The 26,127-nt window shown below is 53.1% G+C and overlaps 1 protein-coding gene across 4 annotated transcripts; it reads left to right on the top strand.

The window, feature by feature from the left end:
• Positions 1 to 24,479, top strand: TNS4 (tensin 4). Of its 4 annotated transcripts, XM_045375976.3 has the most exons (14): positions 1 to 90; positions 621 to 737; positions 4,952 to 5,485; positions 12,506 to 12,929; positions 13,730 to 14,157; positions 16,206 to 16,292; positions 16,603 to 16,728; positions 19,165 to 19,257; positions 19,375 to 19,452; positions 20,799 to 20,867; positions 21,710 to 21,878; positions 22,903 to 22,971; positions 23,218 to 23,244; positions 23,851 to 24,479. In XM_045375976.3, the coding sequence occupies exons 3-14, from the start codon at positions 5,047 to 5,049 to the stop codon at positions 23,990 to 23,992; spliced, it is 2,151 nt and encodes a 716-aa protein (XP_045231911.1). In that variant the 5' UTR covers positions 1 to 90; positions 621 to 737; positions 4,952 to 5,046; the 3' UTR covers positions 23,993 to 24,479. The 4 variants fall into 4 exon arrangements, 3 of the variants coding, with proteins under 3 accessions (XP_045231911.1, XP_045231912.1, XP_005584158.2); XM_045375977.3 differs by lacking the exon at positions 621 to 737 and having other exon boundaries at positions 13,781 to 14,157; XM_005584101.5 differs by lacking the exon at positions 621 to 737.
• Positions 24,480 to 26,127: the final 1,648 nt, after the last annotated feature.

Below are 26,127 nucleotides of genomic sequence, written 5' to 3'. Positions count from 1 at the left end.
GCCTCTCGTGACTCTTCACCTGGACTCTGAGTCGTCTTGGTCCCAGGAGCCAGTAGTGAACGCAACAGTCTGCCCACCCGTGGACACCAGGTAGGTGCCTTTATTCTTTAAGAAGAGAGGAACACTGAGCACCTTTGCCAGCCCTGACTCATTTAACTGTTTAATTTTTTTTTTCTTTTTTTTGAGACGGAGTCTTGCTCTGTCGCCCAGGCTGGAGTACAGTGGCATGATCTCGGCTCACTGCCAACATCTGCCTCCAGGGTTCAAGCAATTCTCCTGCCCCAGCCTCCCAAGTAGCTAGGATTACAAGTGTGTGCCACCATGCCCGGCTAATTTTCTTATGTTTAGTAGAGACGGGGTTTCACCATGTTGGCCAGGCTGGTCTCGAACTCCTGACCTCAGGTGATACTCCCACCTTAGCCTACCAAAGTGCTGGGATTACAGGCGTGAGCCCAGACTCATTTAACCTTTTGTCCTCAGCTTCTCCACTTCTCGGGGCTCAGAGTGAAGATTGGGAGAAATGGGGTGGAGGATGTGGATGAGACTGAGATGGTCTCAGGATCACAGACCGCAGAGTTCAGCACTTTAAGGGAACTAAAACTGTGCCCCTCGGTGAACAGATGAGAGAGCTGAGGGCCAGGGAGAAGAGGCTTGCCTGAGGTCATGGAAAGGGACTGGACACAGCATCCAGGCCTCCTGCCTCCCAGCACTCCGGGAGCCCTCTGGGCCCTTCAGAGGTAGGCAGGAATGGGAGGTGGGGCGGCTGGCCTTCACTGGTCCTGTAGTCTCTGCCTGCGGTCCACATCCTGCGTCACCGGGTCTGGGTGGGAGGGATGGGAAGATCGGGAGCCAGTTTTCAAAAATACGGGGTGCAGTGGAGATTGGGCTAATCAGGCAAAGTGCTTTTGGGGGAGACTCAGGCTTTACCCTTGCCCCACCCTCTCCCTTTACTGACCTGGGCTCGTAGGGAGAGAGTAAGTCAGGAGAAGAGGTTGGCAATGACACAGAAGAGGGGATTTGCCAAGGTGCCAGGACTCCCCAGAGTCCTTGGGAACAAAGAAAGAGATCTGAGTCAGAATCAGAAGTGGGAGCCGGAGAGGGGCACCCACAAACAGGGCGGGGAGGTGGCTGGAGCCCTCCTTGCCCCTGCCCCGTGCATCCCAACCACACAGAGACCCGGGCCCAGGGACTCTCCTCACCACTTCCACCAAGAAAGAGCAAGTTAGAGGAGTGTGTGGGGCCGCGAAAGGCGCAGCTTTCAGGAATACAGGGGTAAACCCTGCCCTGGGACATCCAAGGGCAATGTGGAGCCTTAAAAGTGAGGGGAAGCTGAAGAGGAGCTTAGGGGCTACCTGCCCTGTGCTCAGCTCCAGGTCCGTCCCTCTTGGTTCCAGAATCCCAGAAGGGGCAATGTTGGACAGGGTTCTTAAATATGTGCAGCAGCAGCAGAGGCTAAAAGTGTGAGACCCTGGAGGAAGACCACCTGGGTTTAAACCCCTATTCACAGTTCACTGTATGACCTTGGGCAAATTCCTCAACCTCTCCAGCCCTGCAGCAATAGCACCCTCCTCAGAGAACTGCTGAGAAAATGCAAGGTGTTTGGTGTCTGTTACTATCATATCCCCATCATACAGATGGGACAACTGAGGTCTGCCCAGAGAGGAAAGGATGCTTGCCCGGGGTGGCACCAAAGCTGTGTCCAAATTAGTAAGCAGGTATCCTGGATCCTGGTCGCAAGGGGACACCCAGCCCTCCTTGAGCTCTGCAAAGTCAGCAGCCCCAGCCTCCTCTGCAGGACACAGCCAGAAAACTCCTGTCCCAACAAACCCAGTCCACTTGGAGCCTGTGTGGAAAAAGCCGCGGTTCCGGCTCTGTGTCCTCAGCTGTCCCGGGAGGGCGGGAGCGCAGAGGCCGGCTCCCTTCCACTTCCATTTATAGAAAGCTTCCCGTGCCCGGGATGCCCCGCCCCCTGCAGGACCTGGCCAAGGAAAAGTCTGGCATCAGACCTACGGGAGCCGCGGGGGTGTGGGGAGGCGGGAGAGGGGAAGGGGGCCTGGCTTTTCTCATGAAACCTGTGCGACCTTCAGCCAATCACGCCCCCTCTCCAAATCCCAGGTGTCCCTCTGCACTTGAATTCCATGTGGCATAAGGAATTAAGATTCCAAAATCCCACACCTGGGTTTGAATCCCAGCTCCACCATTTTGCTGGATGTGAAGCGTGTTTCTTGACCTCTCGGAGTCTCACTATCTTTATCTGTAAAATGGACTGATAACTCAAAATAAATAAATAAGGCCAGGCACAGCAGCTCACACCTGTAATCTTAGCACTTTGGGAGGCCGAGGAAGGAGGAGCACTTGAGCCCAGGAGTTCAAGACCAGCCTGGGCAACAAAGTGAGACCCTCTTTCTACAAAAAAATTCGCGGGGTGTAGGGCACAAGCCTGTAGTCCCGGCCACTCGGGAGGGTAGAATCACTTGAGCCGCAGGAGATCAAGGCTGCAGTGAGCCATGACTGTGCCACTGTACTCTAGCCTGGGGAAGAGAGCGAGACCCTGTCTCAAGAAAAAAAAATCAAGAGGACTGACAATAGGGTGCAGTACTTCCTAGAGCTGTGAGAGGATTGAGTTCCCAAATGTAACTCATCTGTAAACTACCTGGCACATGGTCAGCGCTCAAAAAATGGAAGCTACTGTTAATGAGGCTGTTATACTCCGTAAGTCCTTCTTTCTAAGTACTATTTAGAATTGCCTAACTACCTTCACAAGGAGCACCTCACTGGTGCCGTAACACTCTCTGGGAGGGTGCAGGGCAGGAATTCTCACTCCCATCTCACAGATGAGGAAACTCAGGGTCAGAGTCATACCATAAGGAGCTTATTTGAGCTAGAGGTCAAATCTAAATCTTCGGATCCCTGAGTCCATTTTCTCTTCTCCCAGGCTAGTCTCAGATACCTTTTCCAGTGCTAAGGTCTGACTCCAAAGCAGGATGTAAAGGAAGCGTCTTGGCAATGAGAAGAAAGAGAGTCGGGGGGGTGTTGGTGGGGGCTGGGGACAGGCAGCAAAGCTCAGAGCACCCACTGGGAGTGCAACCAGAACATTGCAGCTCTGTACAGTTTTCTTGGCAGCCTCAATCCCAGAACCTCTTACCTCCTTACCAAGCCCCACCTACAAGAAACTAGCATGTGGCATTAAGGTTAGACAATGGAAAAGACTTTTCACAGTCAGGAAAATGAAGAGGTTGGGACATCTCTTTCCCAAATGAGCCCCAAGGAAATGAATAGCATCTGATGATGTCACTCCCCAGCTCAAAACTTTTCAGAGGCTCCCTGTTGCCCCTCAGGGTTGAGCTGGCAGTCCTGAGCCCAGCCTGCAAGGCCCTGCGGGATCTGGCCAGCCTGCCTCCCCCGCCCCATCTCCTCTACCCACCCCAGGTGCCCTGTTACTCAGGTGCTCAATAGTGTCTTGTGAGTTTCCCTGCTGGCCAGACTTTTGCACAAATGGTCCCCTCTACTTTATTTATTTATTTGTTTTGTTTATGTAGTTATTTGATGTTTGTTTATTTAGAGACAGAGTCTCGCTCTGTCGCCCAGGCTGCAGTGCATTGGCTCTATCTTGGCTCACTGCAACCTCTGCCTCCCAGCTTCAAGCAATCCTCCTGCCCCAGCCTCCTGAGTAGCTGGAATTACAGGCACGCGCCATCATGCCAGCTAATTTTTATATTTTTAGTAGAGATGGGGTTTCACCATGTTCGCCAGGCTGGTCTCAAACTCCCGACCTCAAGGGATCAGCCCACCTCAGACTCCCAAAGTGCTGGGATTACAGGTGTGAGCCATCGCGCCCAGCCCATCCCCTCTACTTTAAACCTTCCTCTCTGCCTCCTCATCCCTACCCATCTTCCACAGCTACCTCTTGCTTTTCCTGCTTATCTCCCTTTGCATGTCCCTTCCTCCAGGAAGGCCTCCCTAACCTCCCCCACTAAACTAGGAAAGTCCACTGTCCCTCCTCTCCTCCTCGTGACACTGCTTACAGTTGTTCGCTCGCTTACTTGTCTGTTTCACCAACTGGCCCAAATGCAGGCACTCGGACATCACGCAGCTGGGGGCCCAGTCCTTCTCTGACACTTGTTGGCAGTGTGACCCTTGGGCAAGTTACTTACCTCTCTGTGCCTCAGTTCTCTCCCTGTAAAATGGGATAATAGTACCTACCTTATACAGTTGTGATGAGGATTTTTAAAAATACCAGAGCTTATGTGGATAATTACTCAGTAAACATTAAGTAGTATTTACTTAATAAACACACCTGGGATGTAGTAGATATTCAGTAAACAGCTACTGAAGGTACTTTATTTATTTATTTATTTATTTATTTTGGAGACAGAGTCTCGCTCTGTCGCCCAGGCTGGAGTGCAGTGGCTGGATCTCAGCTCACTGCAAGCTCCACCTCTCGGGTTTACGCCATTCTCCTGCCTCAGCCTCCCGAGTAGCTGGGACTACAGGCGCCCGCTACCTCGCCCGGCTAGTTTTTTGTATTTTTTAGTAGAGACGGGGTTTCACTGTGTTAGCCAGGATGGTCTCGATCTCCTGACCTCGTGATCCGCCCGTCTCAGCCTCCCAAAGTGCTGGGATTAGAGGCTTGAGCCACCACACCCGGCCTGAAGTTACTTTATTTAATGATCACTTACATAATGGGCTTGTTTTGTGCCAGGCACTGTTCTAAGCACATTACAAATATTAACTTGTTTTATAGACAAGGGAACTGAGGCACAGAGAAGTCAATTAACTTGCCCAAGGTTATACAGCTAGTAGGTGGTGGAGCCAGGCTGCAAACCCAGGTGGTCTGGCTCCAGCATCCATGCTTTTAAATGAATGAATAAATTCGCTCTTGTATGGAGGGTGGGGAGGCAGGGGCTTCACCTACAGAAGTTACTCCATTCCCACTCTTGGACTCTTTCAGGTCCTGGGAGCTTCTGGTTGGCAAGTGAGATCTCTGGGATGTCAGTGAGGCTGGCTGAAAACCAGAGGTAAACCGCAGAGGTCACCATCCCCACCATGTCCCAGGTGATGTCCAGCCCACTGCTGGCAGGAGGCCATGCTGTCAGCTTGGCACCTTGTGACGAGCCCAGGAGGACCCTGCACCCAGCACCCAGCCCCAGCCTGCCGCCCCAGTGTTCTTACTACACCACGGAAGGCTGGGGAGCCCAGGCCCTGATGGCCCCCGTGCCCTGCATGGGGCCCCCTGACCGACTCCAGCAAGCCCCACAGGCCCAGGCCAAAGCCACCTGCTTCCTGCCGTCCCCTGGCGAGCAGGCCTTGGGAACCCCGGAAGACCTTGACTCCTACATTGACTTCTCACTGGAGAGCCTCAATCAGATGATCCTGGAACTGGACCCCACCTTCCAGCTGCTTCCCCAAGGGACTGGGGGCCCCCGGGCTGAGCCGGCCCAGAGCACCATGTCAGTGAGAAAGAAGGAGGAACCTGAAGCCTTGGGTAAGGATTTGGGGCACAGTACTAGGAGCAGGGCTTGGCGCCAGACCTTATGAGGAAGAAGGACTTTCCTTTGTACAGAGAAGGGGACCCTGTCCTGTTGGGAGATACTGTGCAAACCTAACCAAGTTACCAACCCCTCTGTTTTCTATGCTACACAAAAGGGATAAATACAAGTTTCCCTCACTAGCCAATTCTATTTGCTTCCTGAGTTTGGAAAGTGATAGATACCAATTTTCTATGACTTGATGAGGACTCAAATAAGCTCCTATAGAAAGTGTTTTGTGCAGTACCATGCCCATAAGGAAGAGCTCAGTAAATGTGGATCCCTGACCCCCACTGTCCTAGGGTGTTTCACTTCAGAGCCTCACCTGGGGCCCCCCTGAAATGTTGGTAGGATTGCTATCTGGACCTCTGTCCTTGTTTAGGGGGGTATCTTTCCGGAGAGGCCTACACTGGAAATGGTAGGATAAGGACCCAGTAGTGTTCAAGCAGTGGTATGCTGGTGAATGTTTCCCTGGCTCCCTGGTTGGGGAGCAGGGGCAGAGGGAGCTGATTTGAAGCTTCTGCCCATTTCCACAGTGTAAATTCTCCCCCTCTGGCCAATTTCAAGCTACCAACATGATGTCACTGAATGAGGAGCTGGAGACACGTGGAGTAGCAGGCTGTTACACAGCCTTGCCACCACACCAACACGACAGATGGTCAATAACCCTGACAGCACAGACAATAATAAGGAGGGTGGGGAGACATTGTTGTAAAATAATTGGGATGTGATGAATTTTGAGTATTTATTACCTTTGTTTTTAATGGAAGTTATTTCATTGTAAGTGTACATAATGTAATTACTCAATGGCTGGGTTTAGTAACCAGCTGGACAAAATCCTGAAAATTTAACAATCAGCTCTTAACCAGCCGATACAAGCCAATTCCAGGGCACCGCCAAGTCCAAAGGAACCTGGAAATTCCTACATCTGGCTTCAGTTTCCTGAACAAAGAGTTTCAAGGAAGCTCTTGATGAGGGTCAAGGAGCAGGCACATTAGACAGGTTGGAAGACCAGCAAGGGTGAGGGGGTGCATCATTAGGATTAGAGATAGGAGCCATAAGATATTCCACTTACTGGACACATATTATATATAAGGCACTGTGTTGAGCACTTTATGTGGAATCTTCAATCCTCTCAATCCACTCCCTGAGCTGATTTTTTTTTTCAATGGAGTCTCACTGTCACCCAGGTTGGAGTGCAACAGCACAATCTCAGCTCACTACAACTTCCACCTCCCAGGTTCAAGCAATTCTCCTGCCTCAGCCTCCCCAGTAGCTGGGATTACAGGCACCTGCCACCAGGCCCAGCTAATTTTTGTATTTTCAGTAGAGACAGGGTTTCACCATGTTGGCCAGACTGGCCTCGAACTCCTGAGCTCAAGTGATCCACCCACCTCGCCCTCCCAAAGTGCTGGGATTACAGGCGTGAGCCCGGCCAAATATTTTATCTCCGTTTCGCAAATGAGAAAGCTGGGGTTGCTGGGGTTGGGTAAGGAGCCAGTCTAGCCTAATGGCTGGCGTCAGGCAGAGCTTTCACAAGCTGCTTGCTTCACCGCTTTGTGTCACGGATTCCTCATCCGAGAAATGGAGATAATGAGAGTTCTTACCTCAAAGGGTGTTATGGGGATTGAAAGAAATTACATTTGTTGGCTGCTTATCACTAATCCTGGCACACTATACGCTATTCTAAATCGTAGCTGTTTTTATTAAACATTGGGGTTGCACGTCGGGCTAGCCCCAGGGTAGGTTTGGGCTCTGAGGTGGAGGCCAGCCCAGCACCCACGCCCTCTGGCACCCCGGGTTCCTGGGCTCCTGGGCTCCTGCCTGCTCTGCCCCCTTTCGCCAAGCATTGCCTGCCAGGCCTGTTAAAGAAACTGTCCCTCAAGGGTCTTCCTGTTTCTTAAGGCCAGTCATGGGCACGTCACTGCAGGAAAGGCGTCTTGGGCCTAATTACTGTTGGCAGGAGTAAGCCCAGGCTCTTACCATTCATGCCCCAGGACAGGAGTTCCACATATCCAAGGCCAGGTGGGGCAAAACCAGTCCCTGTGGAACGTCCACACATGTTGGGTGAGGGTTGGTGACAACTGGGCCCTTCCTCCACGGAAGGGGCTCATGGTCAGCTTAGGGCTGATGGCATGGGTCCACATCCACAGATGCCCCGGGCACCACATGCCATTGTGAACGTGTGTCCACCTAACTCTGGGGAACAGGGAATGTAAGGCAGGCAGCGGCCAGAAGGTCCTGAGGAAGCTGCCTCCCTGCCCTGGCCCCTTCTGATGGAGAAAAAAAAAAAAATCCCTTCCTCTAACCTCCGCCTGGACACCTGCAATGCCTGGGAGTTCACTGCCTCCTAAGACAGCCCAGCCAGGTCAGCTCCCCATTGAGAAGTTCTCCACCATCACTAAGAATAGCAGGCACCTGCGCCCAAAATCCTCCCCGCAGACCCTATTGCTGGTGACAAAGCTCTCACTGGCCCATGGCAGCCTACAACTCTGAGCGTTGTGGTGAGTTCTCTTACCTCTAAATGTATTCAGAGTGGAGGATCCCCTGCCATTTTACAATCTCATCCTTCCTACTTTTGGGCTGTTCAAGGAAAGAACTCTGACATTACCGTGCTAGGAGATGTTTACTGTTCCTCTTCGTCCTAACGTGGACAATTTTAAAATTAAACATTGGCAATTCTATGTTGACATTTCCCCTAATATATATACATATATTTTTTTGAGACAGGGTCTCATTGTGTTGCCCAGGCTGGAGTGCAGTGGTGTGATCGTAGCTCACTGCAGCCTTCAATGCCTGGGCTCAAGCAATCCTCCCACCTCAGCATCCCCAGTAGCTGGGACTACAGGCACATGTCACCACGCCCGGCTAATCTCTTTTTTTTTTTTTTTTTTTTTGGGGTGGGTGATGGAGTCTCTGCCTCCCAGGGTTCAAGCGATTCTCATACCTCAGGCTCCCGAATAGCAGGGATTACAGGTGCCCACCACCATGCCCAGCTAATTTTTCTGTATTTTTAGTAGAAACGGGATTTCACCATGTTGGCCAGGCTGGTCTTGAACTCTTGACCTCGCCCACCTCAGTGATTCACCCACCTTGGCCTCCCAAAGTGCTGGGATTACAGGTGTGAGCCACCACGCCCTGCCAACCCGGTAATCTTTAAACTTTTTGTAGAGACACAGTCTCGCCATGTTGCCCAGCCTACCTCAAGTGATCCTCCTTCCTCAGCTTCCCAAAGTTCTGGGATTACAGGCGTGAGCCATATCACCCAGCCCAGAATTTAAAAAAAAAAAAAAAAAAAAAACTATTCCATGTACCAGCCTGGCCAACATGGCGAAAACCCGTCTCTACTAAAAATACAAAAATTAGTTGGGTGTGATGGCACGAACCTGTCATCCCATCTACTTGGGAGGATGAGGTGGAAGAATCACCTTAGCCTGGGAGGTGGAGGCTGCAGTGAGCCAAGATCCTGCCACTGCAGTCCAGCCTGGGCAAGAGTGAGACCCTGTCTCAAAAAAAAAAAAAAAAAAAAAGAGTCCATGTAATCCATGATCCCAGTGTCTGGCTTTTGAAGGAAATAGTGGAAACCTCCTGTTACAGATGAGGAAACTGAGGCTCAGGGTGGGTGTGTGATGGCTCACAGTCACACAGCCAGGGAGAGACAGGTCAGGCCTCAAATCCCAGCCTTCTGGGCTCCGTAGGCCACTGTCCTTTCTCTCTTTCTAAAGTCTAGTCCTCTGCCCTCTGGGGCATCACAGAATCCATCAGGTTGGAGACAGCCTGCAGGCTCCTCTTCTGAGACCCATCCTCCTGGGCGCTTCACAAACCTTCCCCAGGTTCCCTGCTCCTGCCTTCCTTTAAACTTGTCCCGGGCGCCCCCATCCCACAGGGAATGTGGTTCCTAGAAGCAAACACCATGTCCCTTCCTTTATCCTCTCCAACGTCCCCCACCCCATCTTTGGAACAGGCCCCCACTTTCATTTTCCAGCAATTTCTGCCAGACAAGGCTGTTTACCAGCCCAAGTGAAGGGGGTTTAATAACTGTCTCTCCACCCCTCACCTACATGCCCTCCCTCCACTCACCCGCCTGCCTGGGGCTGGTGCCGGCACCCACCCAGCACTGCTCAGACTTGCCCCACAGGCCAGTAAACAGCGACTAAACCCCGGCGGTGGGTGGAGGCCCCCAGCCCCACCCCCCCAGCTACACCCACCTTGGGACAGCCACGGAAGGTGAGCACGGGGCTCCTCCCTCCCCTCCCACTCTCCTTACTCAGCGCCCCCAGCAAGGTCCCTGGTGGATGTTTAGATGACCCAGTGAGTGGGGAGCCCAGAGCTTCACCAGGCCAAGAGATCCTCCCCAAAGCAGCCAAGCACCTTCTCACGGGTCAAGGCCTTGGGGCAGGGCTCATCCTGGAAGAAGCAGTCCCTAAACAGAGCTTAGCAACGCTCCCTGCCTGTGCAGCATCGGATAACTCACTTCACCTTTCTGAGCCTTCCAGATTTCCCATCTGTTATATGGGCGTTAATAGCATTCCCTACTTCAATAGAGTTGTCACGAGGGTTAAAAGAGCTAATACAAGCAATGTGTTCGTAGTGGTCCCGGCACATTGCACTCAATAAAGACCAGTCTCTATGAAACATCGTTGTACACTAAGTGTTAGCTCCATCCCCACTCTTCTCCAAGCCTCAGTTTCCTCCTCTGTAAAAACTAATGCCTGCCCTGCTCAAGGGCTGTTACGAGGTTCAGAGGAGATTATGGGTATAAACACTATAAAGTCCTATAAAAATTGAAGTTGTGCTTTCTAGCCTTCCAGAAGAATCCAGCCCATTCCAAGATCTCTTTTCTTCCGGAGCCCACCATACAGTCCCCCAAAGAGTCTCACCTTGCAGTCATCTTTCTAAGCAGAGAGATCCCCAACCTTAGCCAGAAACAGGGCTCCATTTGGCCAATACTGCCCCCAAAAAGCAGGCAGGTAGGAAAGGCTCCTCTCTCGAGCCTCACCATGGGCCGGGCTCCAGGCTATTGTATTTCATCCTCATCACAGCCTTGGAAGACTGGTTTCAGATCCTCACTTTGCAGATAAGGAAACAGAGGCTCAGAGAGGGTCAGAAAGTTACACAATGCCCTTGGCTGAAAAGCAGCAAAGCCAGGACTCACCCCAGGTTTGTTTTGCTACAAAGCCAGGCTCTTCCTCCACCCGCTGAGCAGCAAGCCCCGGTCAGCTGCCAGCCCTTGCTCATCTGATGTAACTCCCCACCCCCTCCGTGTGGCCCAAGCAGGCTCAGACAGAGGCAGTAACCGTGAGCAGGGCCAGATGGCCCTACCCTGGAGCGGGCTGGGGCAGGCTGGGGCTCCACAGTCATAACGGGGAGGAACAGTACATGTGCCAGGGCCCCAGGCAGGTGGGAGCTGAGGGTGCACGTTCTCCCCAATTTCCCCAGCCTCCATGCCAGGAAGCCAGAGGCAAGACTCACACTCTTCAGAAAAGAGCAGCTCATTAACCCCCACCTTCCTCCAGCTTTGCTGGAACAAGACCAAGGACAATTCCCCTCCCCCAGGTCGGGAGGAAGGGTGTTCATCCTCACCATAGGGAGAACCGCAGAGCAGCCCACTCCTAGGCTGACCTCGGGAGAGGAACAAGGCCTCAGAATCCCAAGAGTCCCGGGTGCCCCGACCGGGGAGCGGAAAGGGCGCTGGAGCGAGTCGGCAGCCTGGGGTGTGTTGGGTGATCCCTGTGTACCAGTTACGATCCCCCCGGGAGATCCATAGCTCAAGAATGCAGCAAGCCCTGCGCTCAGGGAGTGCCTGCTCCAAAGCAGGGTTCTCAAACTCCACTGCATATTCACATGCCCTGGGTGGCCTCGCTAAAATGCAGATTATGTTTCCGTAGGGGTGGAGCCCAGGTGATATGGTCCTGCTGGGCCATTCATGGTCTACTGCACTCACCTGAAAAACTGGAAAACAAACAAAACTGAGGCCTGGGTTAACACCCTTGAGAGTGTAATCTAATTGGCAGGAGGCGCAGCCTGGGGTGAGTCTAGTGTGTAACCAAGCTTGGGAATCCCTGCTTTCATTGCAGGTACAGAAATATCACTTCGTTTTTTGTTGGTTTTTTGTTTTGTTTTGTTTTTTTTTTTTTTTTTTTTTGGACATGGAGTTTCACTCTTGTCACCCAGGCTGGAGTGCAGTGGCACAATCTCGGCTCACTGCAACCTCTGCCTCCCCGGTTCAAGCGATTCTCGTGCCTCAGCCTCCCAAGTAGCTGGGATTACAGGCGCACGGCTAATTTTTGTAGTTTTGGTAGAGATGGGGTTCGCCATGTTGGCCAGGCTGGTCTTGAACTGCTGACCTCAGGTGATCCACCCGCCTCGGCCTCCCAAAGTGCTGGGATTCCAGATGTGAGCCACTGCGCCCAGCCTCAGAGAAACCACTTTCACACACCCTGAGTAGCAGAGGCATCAGAAAGTATCACTGGTACAACCCATCAAGTGGCCATTTCAACCTAGGAAAAGGGCACAGACAAAGGAGAGGGTTGCCCAATTTTTAAGCACCTGCTCTGTGCCAAGAACAGTGCTGTGCTGCCTGCACAAGTGTCACTTCATCCTTTTTGTAACAACAAGAGGCTGGATGCAGTTGCCCCACTTTACAGGTGTGGAAACTGAGACCCTGGGTGGTGAAGTCTTTTGGCCAAACTCTCTCAGAGAAAAAGTAGCAGAGCCAGATCTGAAGCCTGGGTCTGTCTCATTCCAAGGCCTCGGTCCTCTACGGCATCTCCTCACCCAAGAGAAGTTGAGTTGTCACAGGAAGGGTGACTTTGGAACTGGGCCCTGAAGATGGAGTTGGGCTCTCCTCTCTGCGCCTTAGTTTCCTCATCTCTATAAAAGAGGGGACAGAATGGTCTTGAGGACACTTCCAGCCTTTCTGTTCTATGAGTCCAGGCTCCTGTGTTTCACCAATGCTCTGTTTTTCTCCCCCAAAGACATAAAGTACATCGAGGTGACCTCCGCCAGATCAAGGTGCCATGATGGCCCCCAACGCTGCTCCAGCCCCTCTGTCACCCCACCCTTCGGCTCCCCTCGCAGTGGTGGCCTCCTCCTTTCCAGAGACGTCCCCCGAGAGACACGAAGCAGCAGTGAGAGTCTCATCTTCTCTGGGAACCAGGGCAGGGGGCACCAGCGCCCTCTGCCCCCCTCAGAGGGTCTCTCCCCTCAACCCCCAAATTCCCCCAGTATCTCAATCCCTTGCATGGGGAGCAAAGCCTTGAGCCCCCATGGCTTGGGCTCCCCACTGGTGGCTTCTCCAAGACTGGAGAAGCGGCTGGGAGGCCTGGCCCCACAGCGGGCCAGCAGGATCTCCGTGCTATCAGCCAGCCCAGCGTCTGATGTCAGCTACATGTTTGGAAGGTAGGTTCGGTAGCTTCTAACATTGCACACACATACACACACAAACATACACACGCACACATCCCCTAAAATCACTGAAAGGCACCCTACTCTGAGCAAAATCTGGGCATGCACCAAAACCAAAAGGGAATGCCCTGCCTAGGCATCGCTTACAATCATCCCAGGTCAATTCTCTATAGACCTCACAGCAGAACTGCAGGCACATGCACACCCATTCTGCCCCAGGAAGACCGAACCACAGGACTCTGCTTCCCACTCCACCTCCAAAGCCACTGGCCAAGGCAGTCCCTGGCACAGAGGCTGGGGATTCCACAGCCATGCCCACTGGCACAGGCCTCTGAGCTCGGGGAGAAGTCTGGCTGGATGGGAAGCTGGCCTCCTCCTGCAGCTGGGGAGTTCCCTCTGTATCAGCCACGTTGTGGTCCAGCGTAGGTCCAGCCCATCTGCACGGCTCCTGGGAGTCATGGGGGCCTGGGGAGATCCTGATCCGACAGCTCAGTCAGAACGACCTGGCTGGGAAGGCAGACGGAATGGGGGCCAGCCTATGCCCAAAGCCTGCAGGGGTCAGTTCATCGGCTACTTTAAATGACCAAAGACCCTACCATCCAGGGACATTTCTGTATCCTTACCATCTCTTAAGGATTAGGTGGGGGTGCACTTTGCTGTGGGCTGTACGGGGTGGGGTATGCAGTGTTCTATTTAGCCAAAGCCACGGGAACCCAGATCACCAGATCCAGAGCCTGGCTCTAGCCCCTGAGCCACCTGCTGCCCTAACAACCTGTCTGACTCTCCTGCTGCAGCAGCCAGTCCCTCCTGCACTCCAGCAACTCCAGTCATCAATCATCTTCCAGATCCTTGGAAAGTCCAGCCAGCTCTTCCTCCAGCCTCCACAGCCTTGGCTCAGTGTCCCTGTGTACGAGACCCAGTGACTTCCAGGCTCCCAGAAACCCCACCCTAACCATGGGCCAACCCAGAGCACCCCACTGTCCACCACTGGCCAAAGAACATGCCAGCAGCTGCCCCCCATCCATCACCAACTCCATGGTGGACATACCCATTGTGCTGATCAACGGCTGCCCAGAACCAGGGTCTTCTCCACCCCAGTGGAGCCCAGGACACCAGAGCTCTGTTCGACCTGGAGCTGCTTCTCCCAGCAACCAGGTCTGTCCAGGCACCAGGAGCCACAGCCAGACCCTGTCAGATGCCCCCTTCACCACATGCCCAGAGGGTACGTTGTAAACCAATATTTCAAGCAACGTAAGGTTTGGCTTGGGGGAATAGATAAAGTGCCAGTAGGTTTCTGCAACAGCCAGTCAACACATTTATTGAGCAACTATTGTGTGTCTGGTACTATGCCAGGTAGCGAGGACGCACAAAGGGACACAGTTTAGAAAGAGACAAACACAAATCCTCACGGTAGGGTAGGATAAATGTGGAGGTAAAGAGATATTCTCAATCATATGGGCCACAGTAGAAGGAATGATTCTTTCAGTCTGGAGAATAGAGGAAGCGACATCCGAGCTGGATCTGTGAAGTAGATCAGAAGTTTGTGGCCAGAGAAGCAGAGGAAAGGCTTTCCCAGCAGAGAGAGCAGGGAGTCCACAGTCGGGAAGGTGTGGAAGCACATGGCATGTTCAGGAAATGCCAGAATGCTGGGTGCAGGTTCAAGTCATTGAGAGTAATTTGAAGCCAGATTGTGAAAGGCCTTCAATGCCAAACTAAAAAAAAAAGAAAGAAAGAAAAATGGAATTTGCCTTTTAAGCAATGGGGTACCATCAGTGAGCCTCACACAGAAAAGTGATGGGGTCAGAGGTGCACACTCAATGGATCACCCTGGCAGCTCAACGAATAGCAGGGGCCTGAACCGGGGTGGGGCAGTGGGGGTGGAGGAGAGAGGACAGAGCCAGGCGACCCTCAGGATGTGCTTGATGACTAACTTAAGGAGAGCAAGAGGGCGAGTCAGTTCTGACTCTGACGTTCATGGATGACGAGAACGCAGAGGGGGTGGATGGGGCAATAGAGACAATGCATTCCAGTTCAGACAGCTGAAAACCACAAAACAGCAAACACCCTCCTTCCCGGGGTCTGAGACCACAGGCGTCCAAGGAGAACAAAATCAACCAGAATCTACGGCAGTAAACACAGAAGCTAAGCTCTAGCACCCTCTGGATGCCTCTCCCATGAGCAGAGTCCCCTGCCAACCCCCTGTTCCCCCTCCCTCGGCCATCGGAGGGCTTCTCAGCCCCCACTTGGCCATGACATTCACAGGCATCAAGGCAACTCTGGGGGAGTGGGGTGAAATGTTTACTATAGCCCACTGCTCCCTCCCACTCACAAAGCCATGTGGAGGCAAGCAGGAGAAAATGACACTTCCAGCATGCCTTTGCATCTGCCCTGATCGATTTCCTAGGACGAATCAGTTGCAGATTTCAGTACTTTTTTTTAATGAGTTACTTGAGAGTAACTGGTCACAACACTCCTTTTCAAGCCGCCAAGGTTGACAGCTACTGCTCTCTGCCTTAGGGACCCAGAGAAATGGCCATTTTGGCATCTCAAAGAGTACATTTACTTAGCCTAGTGATATTCCCATCCTGCTTTGGTCCCATAATATCACTAACTGTACCCCCAGATCTTCTCAAATTCTGCAAAATATTCTCAAAACAACATTCATTTTAATTTCATAGGCAACTGGAACATTAAAGACCCTCAGAAGTTGTTTAGTCCACTTGGTTCCCTCTGAGCTTCGATTATCCCATATCAGAGTCAAGACCCAGCCTCCCACCTCCCAGGGGCATGTTTTTCTGCCCGGATCTGCTATTTTCCTCTCCTTCACGTTTTCTGCCATTTTCTTTTCCAAGCTGAATATTCCCCTGAGGAATTCTTAGGATTATGAAGACGGAGGAGAATGTGATATCAAACATGAAGCATCTGAGAATTCCTTGTTTATCTCTTATTTCAGTCCTCACCAGGGGACTCAACACTAGATTTGAGAAACCATTTCTCCTTAAACTAAGGTTGTATCTATTCATTTTTTTATTCATTACCAAGGATACAAGGGCACTTCTGAGTTCTAGATGCACCAAACCCTGGCATCCTTCTGTTTGATTTTCCCTCTCGTAGGCAGTTTGGAGATACAATGGGGTTAGGGTCTGGGATGGTGGTCGAATGAGACTTTGGAGCAATAGAATAGGGAAGGGTCTCCAGCCTTCTCTGGTGAACATCCCTCAGCTCCCATCTGTCCAGCCTACAGGGTCCCCCTTCTCTGTCTGTCTCCAGGTCCCACCAGGGACATGCAGCCCACCATGAAGTTCGTGATGGACACATCTAAATACTGGTTTAAGCCAAACATCACCCGAGAGCAAGGTAAAAGGAAGCATGAGCGACCCCAGAATCGGATCTGGGTCTTGCACCTTGCATCAGGCAGGGCCCTGGGTTACAGTTAAGGAATGGCAAATAGTGGGTCCAGGGAAGCAGGGGAGGGGGATGTCCTGCTGACCTCATGACCTCCCAAGGAAGTAGGAACCACAGCAAGAGTGGTGGAGATTTGACAGTAGAAAAAACTTCCTGGGGACAAAAGGTGACTCTGTAACATCTGCTCTGTTACGGGGGACAGAGGGGGACAGAGGGTGTCCAGGTGGGGCGGTGTCCATCTCTGACTCAAGGATTGTTCCAGCAATCGAGCTGCTGAGGAAGGAGGAGCCAGGGGCTTTTGTCATAAGGGACAGCTCTTCATACCGAGGCTCCTTCGGCCTGGCCCTGAAGGTCAAGGAGGTTCCCCCATCTGCCCAGAATCGACCAGGTATGCATCTGTCTCTGTGCTCACTCAAAGTCTCACGGAGGCAGCGGGGTGTGGTAGCTTCCAGTCCTGGCTCTGGCATTAGCTTTCAGGGTGACATGGCACCAGTCTTAAAACAGCACCTAGGAGAAGTGTCCACTCCAGTACTCTCTCCAATGCCCTCCAGCCCCAAGGCACCCTGAAAAATGCCTTTCACAGCAAGCCTGAGTGCTTCTGCCTTCCCGAGCCCCGCCCCCAGTTCCCTGCTTTTTCCTCCCGGTGGGAGAGAAGGAGGAGGGTCCCAGCCCCCCTCTAGGCTGCTCTCTTTGGAGTCAAACTGGATTCATTTCCAGGGAACCTAATGTGTGATTATATGCGTAGCTAGCTTATCTCACGGGTGATAGCTTACCACGTGTGTGTATGAGCTCAGCACACGTGTGTGTGATAGCTCTTATCACATGCTTTCCTGTGGTCTCCCACGCTCATTTGATAGCAAACATCCACAGGGCATCCGCCACACACCAGGCACTGTGTGAGGCTGCAGGCATACAGAGGAATCAGACCCAGACGCCACCTCACCAGGGAGACAGACGAAAACATGATTACAACGCAAAGTACCTGGGTCATAGGCCTCACTCAAACCCCAGGATTGCACCTTCTTATTTAATGGATGAGGTAACGGAGGCTCCCAGAGTTACTTAATGACCCCAGAGCAATTAAGTGATAAAGGGAGGATGAAACACCCAGCCTTGTGTTCTTGACAGTACGCCTCACTGTCACAATAAGAAAGTGACCTCTGAGGAGGGTGTTGCTTATAAAGGACACCTTGCAAGAGGCAATGAACCCAGACTGAGGAGAACGCTGTGGATTGGTGGAAAGGAGTCAGAAGGTCATTGTTCGCCTCCCCCAGCCCCCCGCCCCCCTGCCACGCCCGGGGCCAGCGTGGCTCCAGCAAAGATGACCTGGTGGGCAGGAGGAGACAGAAACCAGAGCAAAGAGTCAACATTTATCTATACAATAATTAAGAAGTGTCCTTGCCAGGCACAGTGGCTCACGCTAGTAATCCCAGCACTTTGGGAGGCCGAGGCAGGATGATTGCTTGAGCCCAGGAGTCTGAGACCAGCTTGAGCAACATAGCAAAACCCTGTCTCTACAAAAATTACCCAGGTGTGGTGGAGCACACATGTAGTCCCAGGTTCTTGGGAGGCTGAAGCAGGAGAATCGCTTGAACCCAGGAGGTCTTTGAGGCTGCAGTGAGCCATGATCACACCACTGCACTCCTGCCTGGACCAAAGAATAAGACCCTGTCTAGGCCGGGCGCGGTGGCTCAAGCCTGTAATCCCAGCACTTTGGGAGGCCGAGACGGGCGGATCACGAGGTCAGGAGATCGAGACCATCCTGGCTGACACGGTGAAACCCTGTCTCTACTTTAAAAAATACAAAAAACTAGCCGGGCGAGGTGGCGGCGCCTGTAGTCCCAGCTACTCGGGAGGCTGAGGCAGGAGAATGGTGTGAACCCGGGAGGCGGAGCTTGCAGTGAGCTGAGATCCGGCCACTGCACTCCAGCCTGGGCGGCAGAGCGAGACTCCGTCTCAAAAAAAAAAAAAAAAAAGAATAAGACCCTGTCTAAAAAAATAATAATAAATTAAAAAAAAAAATCCCTAGGCCTCTCTGTGTCTCACACCTGTAATCCCAACATTTTGAGAGGCCCAGGCAGGAGAACCGCTTGAGCTCAGGAGTTGAGACCAGCCTGAGCAAAACAGTGAGACCTTGTCTCTACAGAAGAATTAGCCAAACGTGGTGGGGCACGCCTGTAGTCCTAGCTACTCAGGAAGCAGAGGTGGGAGGATTCCTTAAGCCCAGGAGGTTGAGGCAAATAAGCTAAGATCACGCCACTGCACTTCCAGCCTGAGAGACAGAGCAGGACAATGTCTAACAACAACAAAAAAATCCCTGGTAACTCTTGAGCAACAGAAAGGTTTCCCTACCCCACCCCCAAAAAAAGAAGAAGAAGAGAAAGGTTTTCTGAAGGGGGTGTGGCTGGAGTCATTGAGCAGATGTGTTGGCACCTCCTCTGTGGGAGTGAGAGGCAGGGGGATGGACAAGGTGGCATTTTTTTTTTTCCGGTGAGACGGAGTCTCACTCTGTCACCCAGGCTGGAGTGCAGTGACACAATCTTGGCTCACTGCAACCTCTGCCTCCCAGGTTCAAGCGATTCTCCTGCCTCAGCCTCCCGAGTAGCTGGGACTACAGGCGTGTGAAACACGCCCGGCTTTTTTTTTTTTTAATCTTTAATAGAGACGGGGTTTTACCACGTCAGTCAGGCTGATCTCGAACTCCTGACCTCAAGTGACCCACCCGCCTCAGCCCCCCAAAGTGCTGGGATTATAGGCGTGAGCCACTGCGCCCAGCCACAAGGTGGAATTCTATCCGAATGCACTTTCTTCTTTCTCTATCCAGGCGAGGACAGCAATGACCTTATTCGACACTTCCTCATCGAGTCTTCTGCCAAAGGAGTGCATCTCAAAGGAGCCGATGAGGAGCCCTACTTTGGTGAGATTCCCCAGCCTCCAGGCTCCCCAGGGATGGGGGACCAGCGAAGTCTCTGTTCTGAACTGTGGGGTGGGCTAGGGAAGCTCTACTCATGCAGGGCTGCTTGCTTCCTTTCAGGGAGCCTCTCTGCCTTCGTGTGCCAGCATTCCATCATGGCCCTGGCCCTGCCCTGCAAACTCACCATCCCGCAGAGAGGTGGGTCTGGGCCCCAAAGAGGGAATGCCAAGGTGGGGGACCTGTTTGTTCTCACTAGAAATGGGGTTCATTTCAACCTTGTTGGTGGATTATTTTAGTGTCACGGTTAAAATTGTGTGTACTGGAGTCGCTCAACATCTCCACCTCCTAGCTATGAAAATTTAAGAATGTTGACCTCTCTGAGCCTCAGTTTCCTCATCTATAAAATGGGGACAATCATCATGGTACCCACTTATAGGATTGCTGTGCAGACTAAATGAGATAGTTCAGGCAAGGCTCTTAGCGCAATGCCTGGCATAGAATGGATGTTGGATAAATAGCAGCCTGCTTTGAGAGGATGAAAGAGCCTAAATCAAATAGTTTGGAGAGGTTTTCTTTTTCTGGGTCCAATATTTGTTGAGCACTCACTCACCCATTCATGCTTCACTACAAGCTTGTGAAGCAGACTTTGCTGTTATCATCCCCATTTCACAGATAAGAAAATAAGGGCTGGGCACAGTGACTCACGCCTGTAATCCCAGCACTTTGGGAAGCCGAGGCAGGGGATCACTTGAGGTCAGGAGTTCGAGACCAGCCTGACCAACATGGTGAAACTCCGTCTCTACTAAAAATACAAAAAATTAGCCGGACGTAATGGTGGGTGGCTGTAATCCCAGCTACTTGGGAAGCTGAGGTAGGAGAATCACTTGAGCCCAGGAGGCAGAGGTTGCAGTGAGCCAAGATCGCGACACTGCACTCTAGCCTGGGCAACAGAGCGAGACTTCATCAAAAAAAAAAAAAAAAGAAAGAAAGAGAAAGGAAGGGAAGGGAAGGGAAGGATTCGGTTCTAGATGTTAAGTAATTTGCCCAAAGGCCCGCAGAGTCAGACCTTGAACTCAGATCAGCATGCCCTATCCAGAGCGTACAGCCAGGTAGGGGGACAGCTCAGATGGAACAGAGCATCTCAAGGGTATGCAGGAGAAGCTCGAGAAGGGCATCGGCGCAGGGGAGTCCCAGAGGAGCATTGGTGAGAGCCTCCTCGCTTTCCACAAAGACAGGTCAGGGGTTGGGACAGGGTCCAAAAGAAGTGAGGAGGTCAGGGGCCTGTGAGGACAAGATCATGGCAGCCATCTAAGAGGGCGAGGAGGGGAAGAAGAGATCAAAAGGGTTGCAAACTAAGCATTTAGGGAGCCCAAAGTGGCCTGTTTGCCTAATTACGGTAATCACACCTGGTTTGAGTCACTTCCTGGAGATGGGGGTGGAGGTGGGAGATCTTCAAAGGGATTCCTGAGGCCTGTTCCTGTGAGAGGGGTCCATTCACTCCACCCCCGCCCCTCTGGGGGGCCTGTTTCTTTGCCTTGGCTCAGAACTGGGAGGCGCAGATGGGGCCTCGGACTCTACAGACAGCCCAGCCTCCTGCCAGAGGAAATCTGCAGGTGAGTGGTACAGGACGGGAGACGCCAAGCTTGGCTGTGCCCCAAGAGGGCACCTCCCGACCCTGCCCACACGCACGCATGCACGCACGCACACACACACGCACACACGCACAGGCCCACACGTGTTTCCCATCTCAGCTTCGTTTGTGCATCTTTAACAAGGTGCCACCCCTCCCCCCCGTCACCCCTGTAAAACAAGATGAGAGGCCAGCAGGGAAGTGGGGTGGGGTTGGGGATGGTGGGGTGGCAGAACTTGCAGTCTTTCGGGCACGCACACGGGCACGTGCACATGTGCTAGAGTCTCTCTCGGTCTGAGGAGCCTGCCCTGGAGGTGTTTCCAGGTTTGGGATCCTCTATGGGGTGTCAGGTCTGAGTCCTCTAGCCTTCACCAGGGGAAAGGTCCCTGACCCACACTCCCAGAGGCCAGCACACATCAGCACTTGTCTCAGTGACAGCTCCTGCTCTATGCCCGGAGCACGAACGGCTTCCCTCCCCGTTCTTGTCTTCTGTCCCTTCTGTCGCCAATGAACCAAGACCTTGAGGGTAGAGGTGTGGGGAGGAGGGCAGTCGTTAAGTGTGGACAGAAGGATGTTTTCCTGGGCACCCCTACACACAGGGCAACTTCCCCTCCCCTGCCCCATGCTGGAGGGCCAGGGGCCAGGGCGATGCAAAGCCACAGAAGATCCCAAAGCCCTCTGGGGTTGGCCTCAGACTGTGATCACCCACACACCCACTTCCTGTTGGGTGGCTCTAAGAGGAGCTCCACTGGATTCCTGAACAGGAGACTCACCCCCTCCCCTGGGCCTGGGTCAGTGGCCCAGCACAGTGTCTGCCTCCCACAGGCTGCCACACCCTGTACCTGAGCTCAGTGAGCGTGGAGACCCTGACCGGAGCCCTGGCCGTGCAGAAGGCCATCTCCACCACCTTTGAGAGGGACGTCCTCCCCACGCCCACCGTGGTCCACTTCAAAGTCACAGAGCAGGGCATCACCCTGACGGATGTCCAGAGGAAGTAAGGGCCTTCCCTTGCCCTAGGGCTGCAGGGCTGGCGGCATAGAGCTGGAGGGGATAGCTGAGACAGTCACGGATCAGGGATGAAGGTCGAGTTTAGGGTCCTGGATGACCCAGCGGGGCCAGTGATGTGCTGAGTGACTCCAGGCAACTTCCCTGCCTCCTCCAGTCCTCAATCCACTGCCAAAGCCCCAGTTTATCGTGACTGATGAAAATGGAGTTAACGGAGGCCGGGCGTGGTGGTTCATGCTTGTAATCCCAGCACTTTGGGAGGCCGAGGCGCGTGGATCACCTGAGGTCAGGAGTTCAAGACCAGCCTGGTCAACATGGTGAAACCTCATCTCTACTAAATATACAAAATTAGCCAGGTGTGGTGGCGCACACCTGTAATCCCAGCTACTTGGGAGGCTGAGGCAGGAGAATCGCTTGAACCCAGGAGGCAGAGGGTGCCGTGAGCTGAGATCGCCCCACTGCACTCCAGCCTGGGTGACAGAGTGAAACACCACCTCAAAAAAAAGAAAAGAAGGAAAATGGAGTTAACTAGTATTCATGGGTGCTGATCATGTCTGCACCCATTGATGGAACATCTTCCCTAGGCCAGACTCTGGCTGACACTGGGACCCGGAGAGAAATGAGACCGTCCCTTCCCCAGGCTTGGGATCTCACAGTCTAACAGGAGCCTGATCCAGGGCTGAGCACTTCACAGGGAGAAACAAGAGATGACCAAGATGTAATTCGTGTCCTCAAAAAGTTAGGGGACCAAAAAAAAGTTAAATGGCATGGTAGGGGTATGAAAGAAAACCCCAGAGTATAAGACACAGGCAGACAAGTCCCATGAGAGGAGAGAGGCAGGAGCAGGGCAGCAGGACCCCCCGGTGGGAAAAGCCATAGCGGTCGTCGGGGTCTAACCCAGAGACTTTTTAGAGGACAGGGCACCTGAGCTTGGGGGGAACAAGAGATGCTGGAGGCAGGGTGACACTGGGACAGGTTCTCATCGCTTCCCTTCTCTCCCCACCTCCTCCTAGGGTGTTTTTCCGGCGCCATTACCCCCTCACTACCCTCCGCTTCTGTGGTATGGACCCTGAGCAACGGAAGTAAGTTCAAGGCTGGGCCAAACTAAGAAGGCCGTCCAGGGCCCAGCTGCCCACCAAGGTGTCCTGACGACTCTGGGACTGGGATCCCAGAGGGAGCCTGTGAACCTCAAGGGGTCAGGGTGACAGAATGAGGGTAGGGTGGGGTGTGCTGGGGCGGGGACACAGCTGGCCAGTCCTGCGGCTCCTTCAGGGTCCTGTGGCATGGAGCAAAGCCTCATTACTCGGTATCGTGTTCTTTTCCTACAGGTGGCAGAAGTACTGCAAGCCCTCCTGGTAAGGCCTTCCTGTCTACTCTGTTACCAAAGAGGGGTCCCCGTCTCAGGGCCCCAAACCCAACATGGGGAGGGAACTAGAGAAGGAAAGAGGCCCCATTCTGACTTTAATAGTCCAAGGTGTTGATGAGGGCACAGGCCCTGGTCCTCAGGGAGCTCGCATCTGATGGGAAAGACTTTCACTGCCCTCAGAGCCTCTGGGCTGATAGAGGCGACATGAGCCTGGGAGCCCTCAATCTTCTGCAAGAGGTACAGGCTCTAACTTCAGGGAGCCTCAAGCTATTGGAATGTCCCAGTCTGATGATCAAGATGCATCTTTGCCCTCAGGGAGCTTCCACTCTAATGGGGAATGCACAGGTCCTGTCCTCAAGGAGCCCCTACTCAAAACAAACGAAACCCAGAGCTTGAACTTGGAAATCTCCCAGTCTGACAGGAGAGGCACCTTCTTCCTCAGAGAGCCCCATCTTAAGGAGGTGCTGGAGCCAATTGGCTAAGGGAGGGGCAGGGAGGAATGAGGTGCAGGCTGAGGGCCCCCCACCACCCCATTCCCACCAGCCTGATGCCTCCCTGGGTCCCACCCCTCACTCAGACTGCCCTTCCCCACCAGGATCTTTGGGTTTGTGGCCAAGAGCCAGACAGAGCCTCAGGAGAACGTGTGCCACCTATTTGCGGAGTATGACACGGTCCAGCCAGCCTCGCAGGTCATCAGCCTGGTGACTGCTCTGCTGCAGGATGCAGAAAGGATGTAGGGGAGAGACTGCCTGTGCACCTTCCCAACACCTCCAGGGACTCACCAAGGAGCCCCCCTCCACCCCCTGAATGGGTGTGGCTTGTGGCCATATTGACAGACCAATCTGTGGGACTAGGGGGATTGGTATAAAGTTGATACCCTTGAACCTGCTATGGCCTTCAGCAGTCACCATCATCCAGACCCCCCAGGCCTCAGTTTCCTCAACCACAGAAGGAGACCAATAGACAAGATCAGCTGTTCTCAGATGCTGGTGGGCATTTTAACACCCTCCTGCATGATTCTGAAGCATGCCCACATCTGAAGACCCCTGCATAAAAATAACCTCCAAGAACCCTTTGACCCCATCGACCTGGGCTCTGCCAACACAATATCTGAGCGAGAGACCTGCAGCCCCTGTTTCAGGTGCCTGGCGTTGACCCACGGGGTATCTGGCTTGCAGCCAGTGATGTTCAAGGATTGACTACAAAACGGGAATTGATAGACTCTATTTCCTTCCATATCTGTTCCTCTGTTCCTTTTCCCACTTTCTGGGTGGCTTTTTGGGTCCACCCAGCCAGGATGCTGCAGGCCAAGCTGGGTATGGTATTTCGGGCAGCTCAGCAGGGGGAACTTGCCCCCTTGGTCAGAGGAGACCCAGCTGTCCTGCACCCCCTTGCCAATGAGTATCACCCCATCTTTTCTTTCCACTTCTTTTTTTTTTTTTTTTTGAGACGGAGTCTCATTGTCACCCAGGCTGGACTGCGGTGGTGCAATCTAGGTTCACTGCAACCTCCACCTCCCAGGTTCAAGCAATTATCCTGCCTCAGGCTCCCGAGTAGCTGGGATTACAGGCGTGTGCCACTCACCCGGGTAATTTTGTATTTTTAGTAGAGATGGGGTTTCACCATGTTGGCCAGGCTGGTCTTGAACTCCTGACCTCAAGTAATCCACCTGCTTCGGCCTCCCAAAGTGCTGGGATTACAGGCACGAGCCACCACGCCCAGCTTCTTTCCATTTCTTGATAGGCGAATATTCCAAAGCTGGTATCGTAGCTGCCCTAATGTTGCATATTAGGCAGTGGGAGTAGAGATAAGGGCCATCTCTCTGTGATTCTGCCTCAGCTCCTGTCTTGCTGAGCCCTCCCCCAACCCACGCTCCAACACACACACACACACACACACACACACACACACACGCCCCTCTACTGCTATGTGGCTTCAAGCAACCTCACAGCCACATGGGGGCAGCAGAGAGTCAAGAATGCAAGGAGGCCGCTTCCCTAAGAGGCTTGGAGGAGCTGGGCTCTTTCCCACCCCCACCCCCACCCAGCCTCCAGAAGCTGGAACCATTTCTCCCGCAGGCCTGAGTTCCTAAGGAAACCACACTACCGGGGTGGAAGGGAGGGTCAGGGAAGAAGCCCACTCTTGCTCTAGGAGGAGCAAGTGCCTGCCCCCTCCCAGCGGCTAGCCCTGCCAAAGCTGCATTATCTTTGGCCAAGGTTGGGCCTGATGGTTATGATTTCAGCCCTGGGCCTGCGGGAGAGGCTGAGACCAGCCCACCCAGCCGGTGGTCGAGCACTGCCCTGCCGCCAAAGTCTGCAGAATGTGAGATGAGGTTCTCAAGGTCACAGGGCCCAGTCCCAGCCTGGGGGCTGACAGAGGCCCCCATATACTCCGCTACAGCTCCTATCATGAAAAATAAAGTGTTTGTCTTTGCAAAACAGTAAGTTCTGAGGCAGTCAGGGCTGTGCCCTCGGAGATGGAGACCTGAACAGAGAAGGGGGCCTGATTTGGGAGGGCGTGGCTGTGTCTTAGGGGAGACCAGGTGTGCCACACTCCCTCCCACGCTCCTGGCCACGGCACTACAGGCTCAACAGGCTTCCACGTCGTAAACCATTGCTTAAACCACTCTGTGTCCCCCACACGCCCAACACGCTTGCTCTTCTTTCTTCATCACCCCTTTCCTGCCTCTTTGCCAGGGAAACAGGAGGATTGTGATTTCCTGGGGTCCAAAGTGAGTGTGTATGGTGCCCCTGATGGATTCCAAGGTCTCACTCAGCCCCCACTGAGAGGCAAGGACAGGCGGGCAAAACAGGAACTCCTCAAGAAGAGTCCGGAAGAGTCCCCGAAACCAGATGGCCCCAGAGCTGCCAGC

Source organism: Macaca fascicularis, chromosome 16, assembly GCF_037993035.2.
Source record: "Macaca fascicularis isolate 582-1 chromosome 16, T2T-MFA8v1.1".
NCBI lineage: Eukaryota > Metazoa > Chordata > Mammalia > Primates > Cercopithecidae > Macaca > Macaca fascicularis.
The sequence above is the reverse complement of the archived record's forward strand: the minus strand, read 5'-3'. Positions and strand labels throughout refer to the sequence as shown.